This window comes from Poecilia mexicana, unplaced genomic scaffold (assembly GCF_051168715.1).
Source record: "Poecilia mexicana isolate PSO_F unplaced genomic scaffold, ASM5116871v1 scaffold_10, whole genome shotgun sequence".
Taxonomy (NCBI): domain Eukaryota; kingdom Metazoa; phylum Chordata; class Actinopteri; order Cyprinodontiformes; family Poeciliidae; genus Poecilia; species Poecilia mexicana.
This window is the reverse complement of record NW_028263379.1, coordinates 16,820,993-16,833,986: the sequence shown is the minus strand read 5'-3', so window position 1 is coordinate 16,833,986 and position 12,994 is coordinate 16,820,993. Positions and strand designations below refer to the sequence as shown.

Sequence of the window (12,994 nt, the reverse complement as noted above, 5' to 3'; positions counted from 1 at the left end):
TTATTTCCTGTGGCCTTTGACCTTTGCATCTCTGCATGCAGCTGCAGGTTGCTGATTGGTTTGCCAGATTGTGCGGTTGTTCTTTAAGAATTAGTTGCCTGCTGAGAAGTCTTGCAAGTTTTACTGCAGCCCTTTGCTCTGATTGTACTGACCTTTGACCTCTCCTCCAGTCAGTGAAGAAATTTATCTATTTACCAGTAGGGAGTGATGTTCTTTTGTTTCCTTCCTTCAATTCAGACAGGCACAGATTTCATTCTGTGTACTGTTTACAATCAAGACACTGATATATTCTTTATGTTAAGATGTTGACACAAACATGCTCATAGTGATATGAAAAGTTAAAGGAATGAACCTCCTTTAATAAAATACCAAACTGCTTTAGAGTTTGGTACTTAAGTGGACCAGAAGAAATTTTTAAATTACTGCTTAGACTTTTTTTTCTCATGATTGAATTTTTTATTGTCCAAACTAGAAAAATATCTATATTAGTTAAATCTTTGCAATATTAAATTACTTTTATTAAAGAAATTGCATAGTTTTTGCTGTTATGTCAATATTAGAAGATCATTATGCAATTCTGAAACAACTAAACTTATGTTGTCCTGATCTTCAGAAAGTATTCTTAACTTTTTGGGAGCAACATACTGCAGTACCTGGAGAAAACAAGCTGCCATTGTAATTACAGGGTGCCTAAATATATGTGTCTGGTTTGTTATGTCACGCCTGGCTGCAGCTATCATGGCTGTGATCACAACTGTTGTATTCAAGGATTTTTTTGTACTCAAATTATGCTAAAGTTGGCTAATAATCTACAGGAAGCAAATGGATATAACATATCTTTTTAAACAGAGAGTAGATTGCAATAATGGTTACTTTAAAAATGCATTTAAAGTTGAGTCAATGTCACAAAAACATGCTAAAATTACACTGATTGCTCTATTTAGTTTAGAGAAACCCAAAGAAAAAGCAAGAAAAGTTAAATTAACCCAAAAACACAGGACCTGGACAAATATTAATTTATGTCAAATCAGCAAAGTTTCGTAAAAATAAATAAAACATTTAGTGAATTTCCGATGGGATTAAAACAATGCAGAGTACTAGAACTGTATCGAAAACGTCCTACTGCTTTCAGACATAGACATAATATAAGAGTAGACCCCGCATGGGCCGCTCCGGCGCAGGAAATACGGCGGCCATCTTGGAGCGGTATTCCCTCCTACTTTGCTCAATCAAAACAGCAGAAGATGCCTCAGCACTGAGGGATATTGTTGTTCGGATCTATGGATTATTGATGTGAGAGCTCCACAGACAACATTTCACAAGTAAGATGGACATATTATTGTGTATATATTGTGATTAGAATATTACTTTACTGTATTTATGTCCACCGGCGAGATACCAGCTAATATTAGCTACAGTGCTTGGTGTAATCCGGGTTCAGCCCCGCTATGAAGGCTGAGTTTCCGTAAATCTAAAAAATAATTATTCTCCAACATTTGAATTAGATTATCTGACACAAGAGCCTATATTAGAAATGAAACAATATAACACATATTATAAAACTTATATTGTGTGTTATAACATTCACCAGCAAAGTTTACACAGGTGGTCAAGACTATTATTTATATGTAATTCTTTCACTAGTAAGATGCATCCCAAATCTTCCGTTTTTGTTTTGAAAGTTTCCTAAAGACACGATGTGAGGAAGAAGAGGGAGATATCTATAAGGAGAGACGGATTCACTGCAGCACGGATGAATCTCGCATCGGATTTTGGACTCAATCTCAGCTATGAAGCTGTAGTTGGTTTCCAATTCAAGCTTCCAATAGCTAAAGGGCCATTCCACTTAATTTTTCACTACTTTCCGCATCTTTAATCAACTCTAGTTTAAAAACTAAACTACTACACCTAGACACTTGAAACTTGGACTGGATTATTCTCTTCTTCAAGCTGAATATTTAAAACCTTGTTTGTGATTTGTGAAACCTTTTTCTGATTTGTGAAAACTCAATAAAGTTAGATTTTCACCATTTTTGGCACCTCTTTCATTACTAGAACTGCTCTAATTAAAAAACTACAACTCCTAGACCAGGGGTCACCAACTCCAGTCCTCAAGGGCTACCATCCTGCAACTTTTAGATTCACCTCTGCTCTAAAATGTCTGAATTCCCTCACCAGCATTCATTCATCTCTGCAATAGGCTGGAAACGAGCAGTTTATTTGATCCAGGTGTGTTTGAGCAGAGACGCATCTAAAAGTTACAGGATGGTAGCCCTCAAGGACTGGAGTTGGTGACCCCTGTCCTAGACACTTCAAACCTGGACTAGATTATTCTGCTCTAATAGAAGAATATTTATAACCATGTTTGGGATTTGTGAAACCTTTTTCTGATTTGTGAAAACTCAATATAGTTAGATTTTCACCATTTTTGGTATCTCTTTCATACTAGAACTGCTCTCATAAAAAAAACACAGCTCCTAGACTCTCCAAACCTGTGCAAATCACTGCCAGTTCAGACTTGTGGGAATAATGCATTTAGTGCACACAAATTTTTTTTTTCATAGCGCATGCTCACTGCGTGCTATTTTTACCCTTAGCAACAGTTGTCATGCTTCTGACAATGATGTCATCAGCATGACTTCAAATGATGTCTGTGTCATGAGGCCCTTCTGAGGATGACTTTATGATGTCATAGAGTCCATGACATCACCAACTGATCAGTTAATTCTCTGATCAGTTACCACAAATCAGTCGACACAAGATTCATTTGAACGTTTTAGCTCGCCACAATAAAAATGACTGACGAAAGCCCACAGAGGCAAATGGATGTGAGGCCTAAGGCCTCTTTTTGGACAAAAGTCAAAAAGACATTCTCCAACAAAGTCCATCCTGGCCAAAGAAGCCCAGATTATAAGAAAAGAAAGTTTCTCAGCGAACTTCTGTGGGAGGTAATTGAGAAGGTTGCAGATGAACCAACTCTGCATCTTGTCCGACCCACATTTGAGGAACAACATAGCAAAATTTTGATTTTGCTATTGAGAAAAACTGGAGATATAAATGTGGACGTACTCTCTGAGTTGTCAGAAGAACTCGCTGAAAGGATTTTCCAAAGTGTTGCGAGAGATGCATTCCACTTTGCCAGTGGACTGCATTTAATCGCATTGCTCGATTACCCAGAAGGACACGAGGTCATCGTGGAAAAATTCAAAAAGCACCTGGAGAATCCCGTTCGCCCAAAGAAGATGTTAACATCCACAAAAAGAAAGATCCGAGAGACGTTTTTTCCTACCGAGGACTTGTACGCAGATGAAAACTGCCTGAGTGAAGCTTATACTCAGGTAACCATGGACCCTGAACAATTTTTGAGGGACGCAAACAGGATGGGCTTCAGGCGAGGAACAGAAGACGAAAGGAGAGTTATGGTGCAAAAGATCCTATGGAGATTGATTTACAAGTCCAGTAATAGATCTAGCTATGGGGCTTACAAACAGAAGGACACTGAACCGGTCCAGAGAAAGCTTGCTCCAGAAATCTGGAAAGAAGTCAAAGACATTGATTTTGTGTTTTTTGAGAAAATGCAAAAAAAAGTCTGCAGAGACATCTTACAGCTTCTCTGTGGCAATGAAGATGTAGTTAGAGAACTGCTCTTCAAAATGATCAAAAGCGACAACCCAATTGTGATTCACAAGGTTGTGGAGTGCTTCAAAAGAACCCTGGCACGACCGCGGATAATCAATCTCCGAGACACCTTTCTACAAAAGGCATGGGGGCTCATCAAAAAGGCTGCGTGTGGTGGAGACGATTCTGACGAAGAAGAGAGGCAAGAACCCGCCAAGAGTGAACCAAACGTTGAGTTTAGTCCACGCTTATCTGGGCCTGTAAATTTGGTCAACCCAGAGATCGGTACTGACTCGGAGGAGTCAGGACCGGTCTCCGAGTCGGGACCAGCCTCCGAGTCAGGACCCGCCTCCGAGTCAGGACCAGCCTCCGAGTCAGGACCCGCCTCCGAGTCAGGACCAGTCTCCGAGTCAGGACCAGTCTCCGAGTCAGGACCCGCCTCCGAGTCAGGACCCGCCTCTGAGTCAGGACCAGTCTCCGAGTCAGGACCCGCCTCCGAGTCAGGACCAGTCTCCGAGTCAGGACCCGCCTCCGAGTCAGGACCCGCCTCCGAGTCAGGACCCGTCTCAGAGTCAGGACCCGCCTCCGAGTCAGGACCCGTCTCAGAGTCAGGACCCGTCTCAGAGTCAGGACCCGCCTCCGAGTCAGGACCCGCCTCCGAGTCAGGACCCGCCTCAGAGTCAGGACCAGTCTCAGAGTCAGGACTCGCCTCCGAGTCAGGACCCGCCTCAGAGTCAGGACCCGCCTCCGAGTCAGGACCCGCCTCCGAGTCAGGACCAGTCTCCGAGTCAGGACCCGCCTCAGAGTCAGGACCCGCCTCCGAGTCAGGACCCGTCTCCGAGTCAGGACCTGCCTCCGAGTCAGGACCAGTCTCCGAGTCAGGACCCGCCTCCGAGTCAGGACCCGCCTCCGAGTCAGGACCAGTCTCCGAGTCAGGACCCGCCTCCGAGTCAGGACCCGCCTCCGAGTCAGGACCCGTCTCAGAGTCAGGACCCGTCTCAGAGTCAGGACCCGCCTCTGAGTCAGGACCCGTCTCAGAGTCAGGACCCGTCTCAGAGTCAGGACCCGCCTCCGAGTCAGGACCCGCCTCCGAGTCAGGACCAGTCTCCGAGTCAGGACTCGCCTCCGAGTCAGGACCCGCCTCAGAGTCAGGACCCGCCTCCGAGTCAGGACCAGTCTCCGAGTCAGGACCAGTCTCCGAGTCAGGACCCGTCTCCGAGTCAGGATCCGCCTCCGAGTCAGGATCCGCCTCCGAGTCAGGACCCGCCTCCGAGTCAGGACCCGCCTCCGAGTCAGGACCCGCCTCCGAGTTAGGACCCGCCCCCGAGTCAGGACCCGTCTCAGAGTCAGGACCCGTCTCAGAGTTAGGACCCGTCTCAGAGTTAGGACCCGTCTGAGAGTCAGGACCTGTCTGAGAGTCAGGACCTGCCTCGAGTCTGGACAGATGTCTGAGTCAGGACCAGTCTCAGAGTCAGGACATCTCTCCAAGTCAGGACCCGCCTCAGAGTGAGGACCCGTCTCAGAGTCAGGACCCGACTGAGAGTCAGGACCTGTCTGAGAGTCAGGACCTGTCTGAGAGTCAGGACCTGTCTCAGAGTTAGGACCTGTCTGAGTCAGGACCCACCTCCGAGTCAGGACCAGTCTCAGAGTCAGGACATGTCTCCAAGTCAGGACCATCCTCTGAGTGAGGACCAGTCTCAAAGTCAGGACCTGTCTCAGAGTTAGGACCTGCCTCGAGTCTGGACAGATGTCTGAGTCAGGACCTGTCTCAGAGTCAGGACATGCCTCGAGTCTGGACAGATCTCTGAGTCAGGACCAGTTTACGAGTCTGGACAGATGTCTGAGCAGGACCTGTCTCCGACTCACGACAGACCTCTGAGTCCTCATGTCTAATGGTGTTTTCAGGATTTTTTCTCACCAACAGAGTGACACCGTGTCAGAAGTGTCAAAACTGGATGCGTTTCCTCAGCAGAATTTTGCAACCTACCAGAGCAGATGATTATGGCCTTAAGAGTGCGTACAAGTTTTCAATCTGAGAATACCGGAAACCTTTAGTCATCCATTGTTACAGTCAGAGCAAGGTGGGTAGGATGTACCGAAGAGTCAGAATGGGAGGCCGAGGGAACGGTGGCGGACTGGAAGGCTAGAAGAGGTTCGAAGAAGAAGGAGAGAAGGTGCGGGACTGACGTATTCTTAGAGAGGTGGGGGTGGAGGAAGCGAAGAAGGAGGGAACAAAGGAGAGACATTGAGGGGGGGCTAGTGTACCATCAGAGGTACACTAGGCCCCCCTCAATGTAGAGGTAGATGTGAGGGGTCAAAGAGGGTGGGGGGCGATCTAGCGTACCATTGAGTGGTGGGGGGGTGGATGGACGGCGTATTGCAAGAAGGGGGAGGAGGTCTGGCTGTAGAAGGAGGGGGGCAAAGGAGAGACATTGAGAGGGGCTAGTGAACCATGAGAGGTACACTAGCCCCCCTCAATGTAGAGGTAGATGTGAGGGGTCGAAGAGGGTGGGGGCGATCTAGCGTACCGTTGAGTGGTGGGGGGCGGACAGACGGCGTATTGCAAAAAGGGGGAGGAGGTCTGGCTGTAGAAGGAGGGGGGCCAAGGAGAGACATTGAGGGGGGGCTAGTGTACCTCTCATGGTACACTAGCCCCCCCTCAATGTAGAGGTAGATGTGAGGGGTCGAAGAGGGTGGGGGCGATCCCGATCCCCCTATAAATGCTATTTTATTTATATAATTAGGGCTATTGTAAACAAATATTTTAGTAATAGCGTAATCTATCGATTATTCTTACGATTAATCGAGTAATCATATAAAAAAATTGACAAAATAAAGTACTGGTAAATCTGGCATAACAGCAGTGTTACTATCTGATATCAATATCAGTTCAATTTTTCATTTTTGAGCTTCCCTAACAGCTACTTTTTTGTAGTTTAGAAAACTAACCTGTAATAATAACAATTCGCTTTCTAAGTTAACCTGAAAAAAGTTATACAAAAATCTAAAATTAATTTCAATTTAATAAAAAGAGGCAGGCTCACAAATATGCTTATTAAAAATGTCTATGATCCAGCTTTTAGTTTATGTAGTCAGTCAGATGAACTGTCACGTTGCCCCATACATATCAATCTTTGAGTTTGAGAATATGGGAAATGTCGCCTGAAGTGATGGTGGTGGTGGTGGGCCATAATTTAACAGTTTGAATATTTTAAATTAAGGGGAAAAAAACTGTTAAATTATGGAATAATTCTGTGGAAAGTCCGTAAAAAACGAGAAAATGTATTGGCAGAAAATTACCAGGACATTTCCTTGTTTTTTTAATGGAAAAATTTAAATAAAATATTGTTAAATTACGGGAAACTTCTGACGGAAATTCTGTAAAAAAAACACTGAAAATATTCTGGCAGAGAATTACCAGGACATTTACTGTATTTTTATATACTTTTTTTTCCAAAATTTCCATCAAAATATTTTCCATAATTTAACAGTTTTTATGTCAAATTTTGCAATATTTTGTTAACCCAAAACTGAAATTCTCTCTCTATTTACTCTGTCTTTTGTGATTTATTCAGTAACTTTTAAAAAAAAAAAAAACATTGGACTTTTCCAAATACTTTTGTCCTCCAAACCATTGAAGTCTGTATTCTATACCATATGTTAATTATAGTGTAAAATATATTAAAGTTAATGTATTTAATATATTCTTAACATAATTTTTCAACAAAATTTAATTCTAAGTCCACAGGAAATGTAGTTGTAGAACACAAAACACTTAGTTTGACCTCATGCAAAGTGATGTAAAAATGAAACCATTCTACAATCAATTTGCAGACTTTATTTTGCAATTTAAGATCATAAATTGACATGTCATCTAGTTTTTATAACTAACATTTACTATTATATATTAAGAGCTCAACATATTCTTGAGTTTGCTAATGTTTATCTTCTGTACATCACAACTAATTTATTGCATTTTACTATACAAATTTTCAACATCTAAATTAAATGTAAAGCAGTCTTGACTCTAATCTTTGAAGTCAAATAAACAATTTTGTTCAGTTATTATACTATAAGATGGAACATAAAAAAAATTGCTTTTGAACATGAAAATCATAGTGGTAAACAGGACCAACATAATTCAAAATAAATGCCGAAAGTCAATGATTATTTTTATGAAATACAGGCATAAATATTTTGTTAAAAATCAAATGCTACATAAACCCAGCCGATAACACTTTATTTGAAGGCGGGTGAATAAGACTGACATGACACCGTCAAACATCTGTCATGAACATGAATAAGTCTTCATAAATATTTATGAATGTTGTCATAAAGCGTCATTCGGTAAATCATGACACTTTTAATAGAAAGTTGACATTATTGAAAATGTCTTTGTTTTGACAACTTGACATTAATCTACACAAAAATGATTAATGATTGATTAATAGTATTCAGCAGGTTGTTTTCTTGTCAGCACAAAGACGGTACTCTTATCTTTCATGATAGTATTATAAAAATAAAGCTGTGGTCAATAAATCCCCACATATGATTTATTTACAATATGTAAATAAGTTACCAGTTCAGACACTGCTAGGATCTCAATAGAGCTTTGGAGCTGACGTCACAGCGTATGACGTTTACGTCGCTCGCTGAAGTTGGTTTCCATTTCTAGCTTCCAATAGCTAAAGGGCGATTCCACTTAATTTTTCACTACCTTCCGCATCAATAATCGACTGTAGTTTAAAATCTACTATATCCAGACACTTCAAACCTGGACTAGATTATTCTGCTCTAATAGCAGAATATTTAAAACCGTGTTTGGGATTTGTGACGCCTTTTTTTGATTTTTGAAAATTCAATAAAGTTCGATTTTCACCATTTTTTGGCATCTGGATCACATTAGATCTACTCTAATTAAAAAAATACAACTCCTAGACTCTTCAAACCTGTACCAGATTATTCTCCTCTTCAAGCTGGATATTTAAAACCATGTTTAGTATTTGTGAAACTTTTTTCTGATTTGTGAAACTTTAAAAAAGGGTGATTTCACCACTTTTTTTTATCTTGGTCACACGAGAACTGCTCTATTTCCAAAACTACGACACCTAGACTCTCCAAACTTCAACTGGATTATTCTCAACTAAGAACATAATATTTAGAACCATGTTTGGGAGTTGTGAAACTTTTATCTGATTTGTGAAAACTCAATGAAGTTCAATTTTCACCATTTTTTGCATCTGGATCACACTAGAACTGCTCCAGTTCCTAAAATACAACTCATAGACTCTTAAAACTTGGACTAGATTATTGTGCTCTAACAGCAGAATATTTAGAACCATGTTTGGGATTTGTGAAGCTCTTTTCTGATTTGTGAAACTTCACTTCACTTAACAGACCCCTGCAAAGGTTCTTTCCTTCCAACAGCCAGCATGATCGACAATAACTCGAAGAATTAATGAGTTACAACAACATTTAATTTCCCATTGGTTAAAGTGGTTAAAGTGGTTCATTAAAGCGGTTTTGAATTATAATTGAATTTGAAAAAAACCGCATGGAACATGTATGAATAGTAATCTGATCTTTAGTGAAGTTTCACAAATCACATAAAGGTTTCACAAATCCCAAACCTGAATTAAAATATTCTACTATTGGAGCAGAATAATATAGTCCAGGTTTGAAGACTCTAGGTGTTGTAGTTTTAGAGCAGGAGTAGCTCTCATGTGACCAAGATTCAGAAAACGTCTGAAATCAACATTTATTGAAGTTTCACAAATCAGAAAAAGGTTTCACGAATCCCAAACATGGTTTTAAATATTCTGCTATTAATTGATAATAATCTGATTCAGGTTTGAAGTGTCTAGCTGTTGTAGCGTTGGAATTAGAGCCGTTCTCGTGTGATAAAAGATAAATAAAAGGGGTGATGTCACCCTTTTTTGAAGTTTCACAAATCAGAAAAAAGCTTCACAAATCACAAACATGGTTTCAATTATTCTGCTATTAGAGCAGAAAAATCCAGTGCAGGTTTGAAGTGTAGGAATTGTCGTTTTTTAATTAGAGCATGAGAGAGGTATGTTTCAGATACCATCTCGGAACTAACTGTCGCCGAGTCAGAGATCGTCAGGACTCATTATGGTGGTGCAACAACAGTAGTTCTCGTACACATGTTAGCGCTTCAGCTTTAAATTACTTTAACAACAAGCTGTCTCTCTGTGGCTCATTCAGCTCTTATTATCTGTGACCTTTTAAACTTTTGCTTGATCATGAAGCTACTTACGCACAACATGTTGACGTCGCACGTGAAGGGAGTAACCAAGGGATACCCGCTGCTCATCAAGGTAAACCGCTAACGTCGGCTAGCAACTAGGCTAATGCTAACGCCGAGCTATTCGGATTTAAAACGCTTTCTTATCTAATTTTCTGAATTCAAGTCTGTAGAGTTTCATAGAATACATCTAGTACTCAACGAGGTTGCTATATGAAGAATAAAGACAAAAAAAATGTATATCCCATTTGTAGTAGAATAAGATAGAAATCATAAATAAAGAAAAGTAACATTCAAAGCACCTTTATATGTTATTTAAGTAAATATATGCACTCACTCTTTTTATTTATAGAAATATCCATGTTTTGCGTAAAAGTTCCTGGTACTTTGCTATTTTGTCACATTTAAACATTTTACTGAATTGTATCTCTAGGTGATTAACAGGCGTCTGCAGTACTTGATGGTCATGCAATCATTTGAATCAGCTGTTCTGGAATAGAGGCACATCTAAAACATGCAGAGGGGTCGCTGTGAGGACCAGGGTTGAGAAACACTGTTTTAGATCAATAAAGTTGATATTAATATGATACAAAAAAACAAATAAATACAAAATGCAGATTTTAAATGAGGATTTCATTTGTTAAGATGAAAATATAAGATATAAGGGAATGTACATATGCCAAAAAAGTCAGCTTAGTTGCCTCGTCTGTCCATAGAATATTTTTTGAACAGTGTTGGGACTCATCAGGATGATTTTTGTATGTATTACTGAATCATAAACCCTGACTCTAACTGTGGTTAACTTAAAGCCTTAGAAATGGCTTCATAACTCTCTCCAACCTGATTTGCTGTTGATCAGAGACCCTGATAGTCCAATCTGACAGTGTGGTGTTTATGAATGATGTGATCTTTGTGCAGGCCACTGAGGTGAAGGTGAACGAGGTGGATTTCAACCCTAAGTTTGTCTGCCGGATGATCCCCAAACTGGAGTGGAGCGCTCTGGTCCAGGCTGCAGACCAGGTCAGTCAGAGATCAGCAGTTTTCCTTCCATCCTGCAGGGCAGAGGTATTTAACATTTGTCCAGACAAGCATTTGTGACACGGTGTTTGTTTTCCGCTCCTCAGCTGGGTCATCGAGAGGACCTGCCAGGTGAGCTGGTGCCTGACTATGAGAAAAACGAAGACTTCCTGAAGAAAGTGCACCGAGTTCTGCTGGAGGTGAGGATCGCTCAGACTTTACCGTCCACACTTACAGCTGCTGCAATACTTACTGCAGAGTCCTGCTTGAAATAATAGTGATAATATGTGTTATTGCTCTGGATTAGAGCTTTGTTGTTTTATTTTATTGGTACACTTTGTGTTCCCAGTAGCCAGAGGTAAGGCTCTGTTCCTATTTAAACTGGTTCTGTCAGAGGAAAAGACTAACTTTTGTCAAAGGGCTGGAGGCGAAGTCATAGATGGCAACTACCAATCAGAATATTAAGAACGCCACATTCAGAACTCTGGAGTTACTTCAACTTTTGATTTGTCTAATAAAAAAACTAAGATATAAGACAAACAAAAAACTGTTTACTTTATAACAACAATAGCTCTCTGACTTTTCCTCTGTTTATTGTGATGTCACCCTTCATAGATCTGTAGCGTCAGTAGTGTCCCACATCAAGATCTTTTTACTGCAGCTCTTTTCCACTAAATTCAAAAACATGATTTCCAACTCTTCTTAAACACTGCTGGTCTTTTGATCACATCAGATAACGTGATCCTGCTTCAGATTCTGTTTAGCCCTTGTTTGCTGCTGGACAAGGATTCAGTCTGTGGTTTTAAAAACGAAACGGGTGCAAGATTCTGAGATAAACCCTGTTTTGTGTTTTCAAGCTTTCTACCAGAGGATCAGACATTTACTGGATGAATTATTTATTGACGTCATGGTGTGGCTACAAGCTAGCTGGCATTAGCCCAGGTTATGACCTGGAATCACTTTGTTAGGCCTGTCATGATAACAAATTTTGCTGGATGATACATTGCCCCTAAAAGTTCAATAAAGTTTTATTTCTAACAAACATTTAACACTGGAACTGGAAATATTGAAAATTAAATAAACAAAACACCTGAAACAACAACTAACATGGACACTGAAGTCTCTGCAAATAAAATTGTCCTTCAAAAAGTGGACTAGTTGGGACCAAAGCACCAATTTATTCCTTATTGCAATACATTTCTACGATTTGGTGGAAAATCTTAAATCAAATGCTCTACAACCTGTAGAGCATTTTTTCCCCCTCAGTCCAGACAAATATACTTTATATAGAGCTGCAAAAGCTGCATGACCCCTGGAAAAAAAGATAACTTAGCAACTTTCAGAAATACATTCCAGCAGGCATTTGTTGTGGTTTTTAAATAATTACCATTTTATTTTTATTTTCATGTTTTCAAGTACAGAAAACATCAAAGTTTCACAAAAAAGGAAATAAATGCATTTTCTGAAGTGGAATGTTCAAGATTAGTTGAAAACAATGTCAGGAAATAAATGGGCCGATTTATTTCTTGACAAAAAGCCTAGAATGACAAAATGACTGTTGTGTGTTGTCTGAGTGTCGTTTTCATCTCAAACCACAGAAAATAAGATTTTTATGTTCTTAGAAAAGTTTTGGTGTTTAAAAAAAAACAAAAAAAACTAAAGTGCCGTCTGGTGATGACCTCACTCAGCTCCTGTCTGTCCTGCTGCAGGTGGAGGTGATTGAGGGATGCCTGCAGTGTCCTGAATCGGGTCGAGAGTTCCCGATCTCCAGGGGAATCCCCAACATGCTGCTGAACGAGGACGAGGCCTAGACGGCTCAAACTTCCACCCAGACGGGACTGTTTTGTTTTTCAGAGACGAGCCGGACTCTGGTTTTAGTCGGCTCCATGGGAGAAAAGGCCGCATCCCTCGGTTGGTTGTAGTTATGACATTTTAAGCGGCTCCTGCTGCCAGCAGATGGAAAAGATTAGAAGAATAATGGATGGAAATGTTCCCTGAGAGTAAACCCCCAACCCCAGTGGTTTGATCTGTATTTATTTTTGTAACTGTTTCAGCTTTTTCTTTCTCAATAAAACTGCTTCCTGACAGCCAAAA

General features: G+C 40.7%; 1 protein-coding gene across 1 annotated transcript; it reads left to right on the top strand.

Moving 5' to 3' along the window:
- Positions 1–9,720: 9,720 nt before the first annotated feature.
- On the top strand, positions 9,721–12,994 carry trmt112 (tRNA methyltransferase activator subunit 11-2). Its single transcript, XM_014983667.2, has 4 exons — positions 9,721–9,956; positions 10,802–10,903; positions 11,008–11,100; positions 12,610–12,994. Exons 1-4 carry the CDS (start codon positions 9,882–9,884, stop codon positions 12,709–12,711), a joined length of 372 nt encoding a protein of 123 aa, XP_014839153.1. The 5' UTR covers positions 9,721–9,881; the 3' UTR covers positions 12,712–12,994.

Excerpts from the sequence above, each read along its gene's own strand:
- trmt112 (XM_014983667.2), top strand. The coding sequence starts at position 9,882 with ATGAAGCTACTTACGCACAACATGTTGACGTCGCACGTGAAGGGAGTA. Across the intron at positions 9,957-10,801 it reads GATACCCGCTGCTCATCAAG|GCCACTGAGGTGAAGGTGAA; the intron begins GTAAACCGCTAA and ends ATCTTTGTGCAG. Across the intron at positions 10,904-11,007 it reads TGGTCCAGGCTGCAGACCAG|CTGGGTCATCGAGAGGACCT; the intron begins GTCAGTCAGAGA and ends TCCGCTCCTCAG.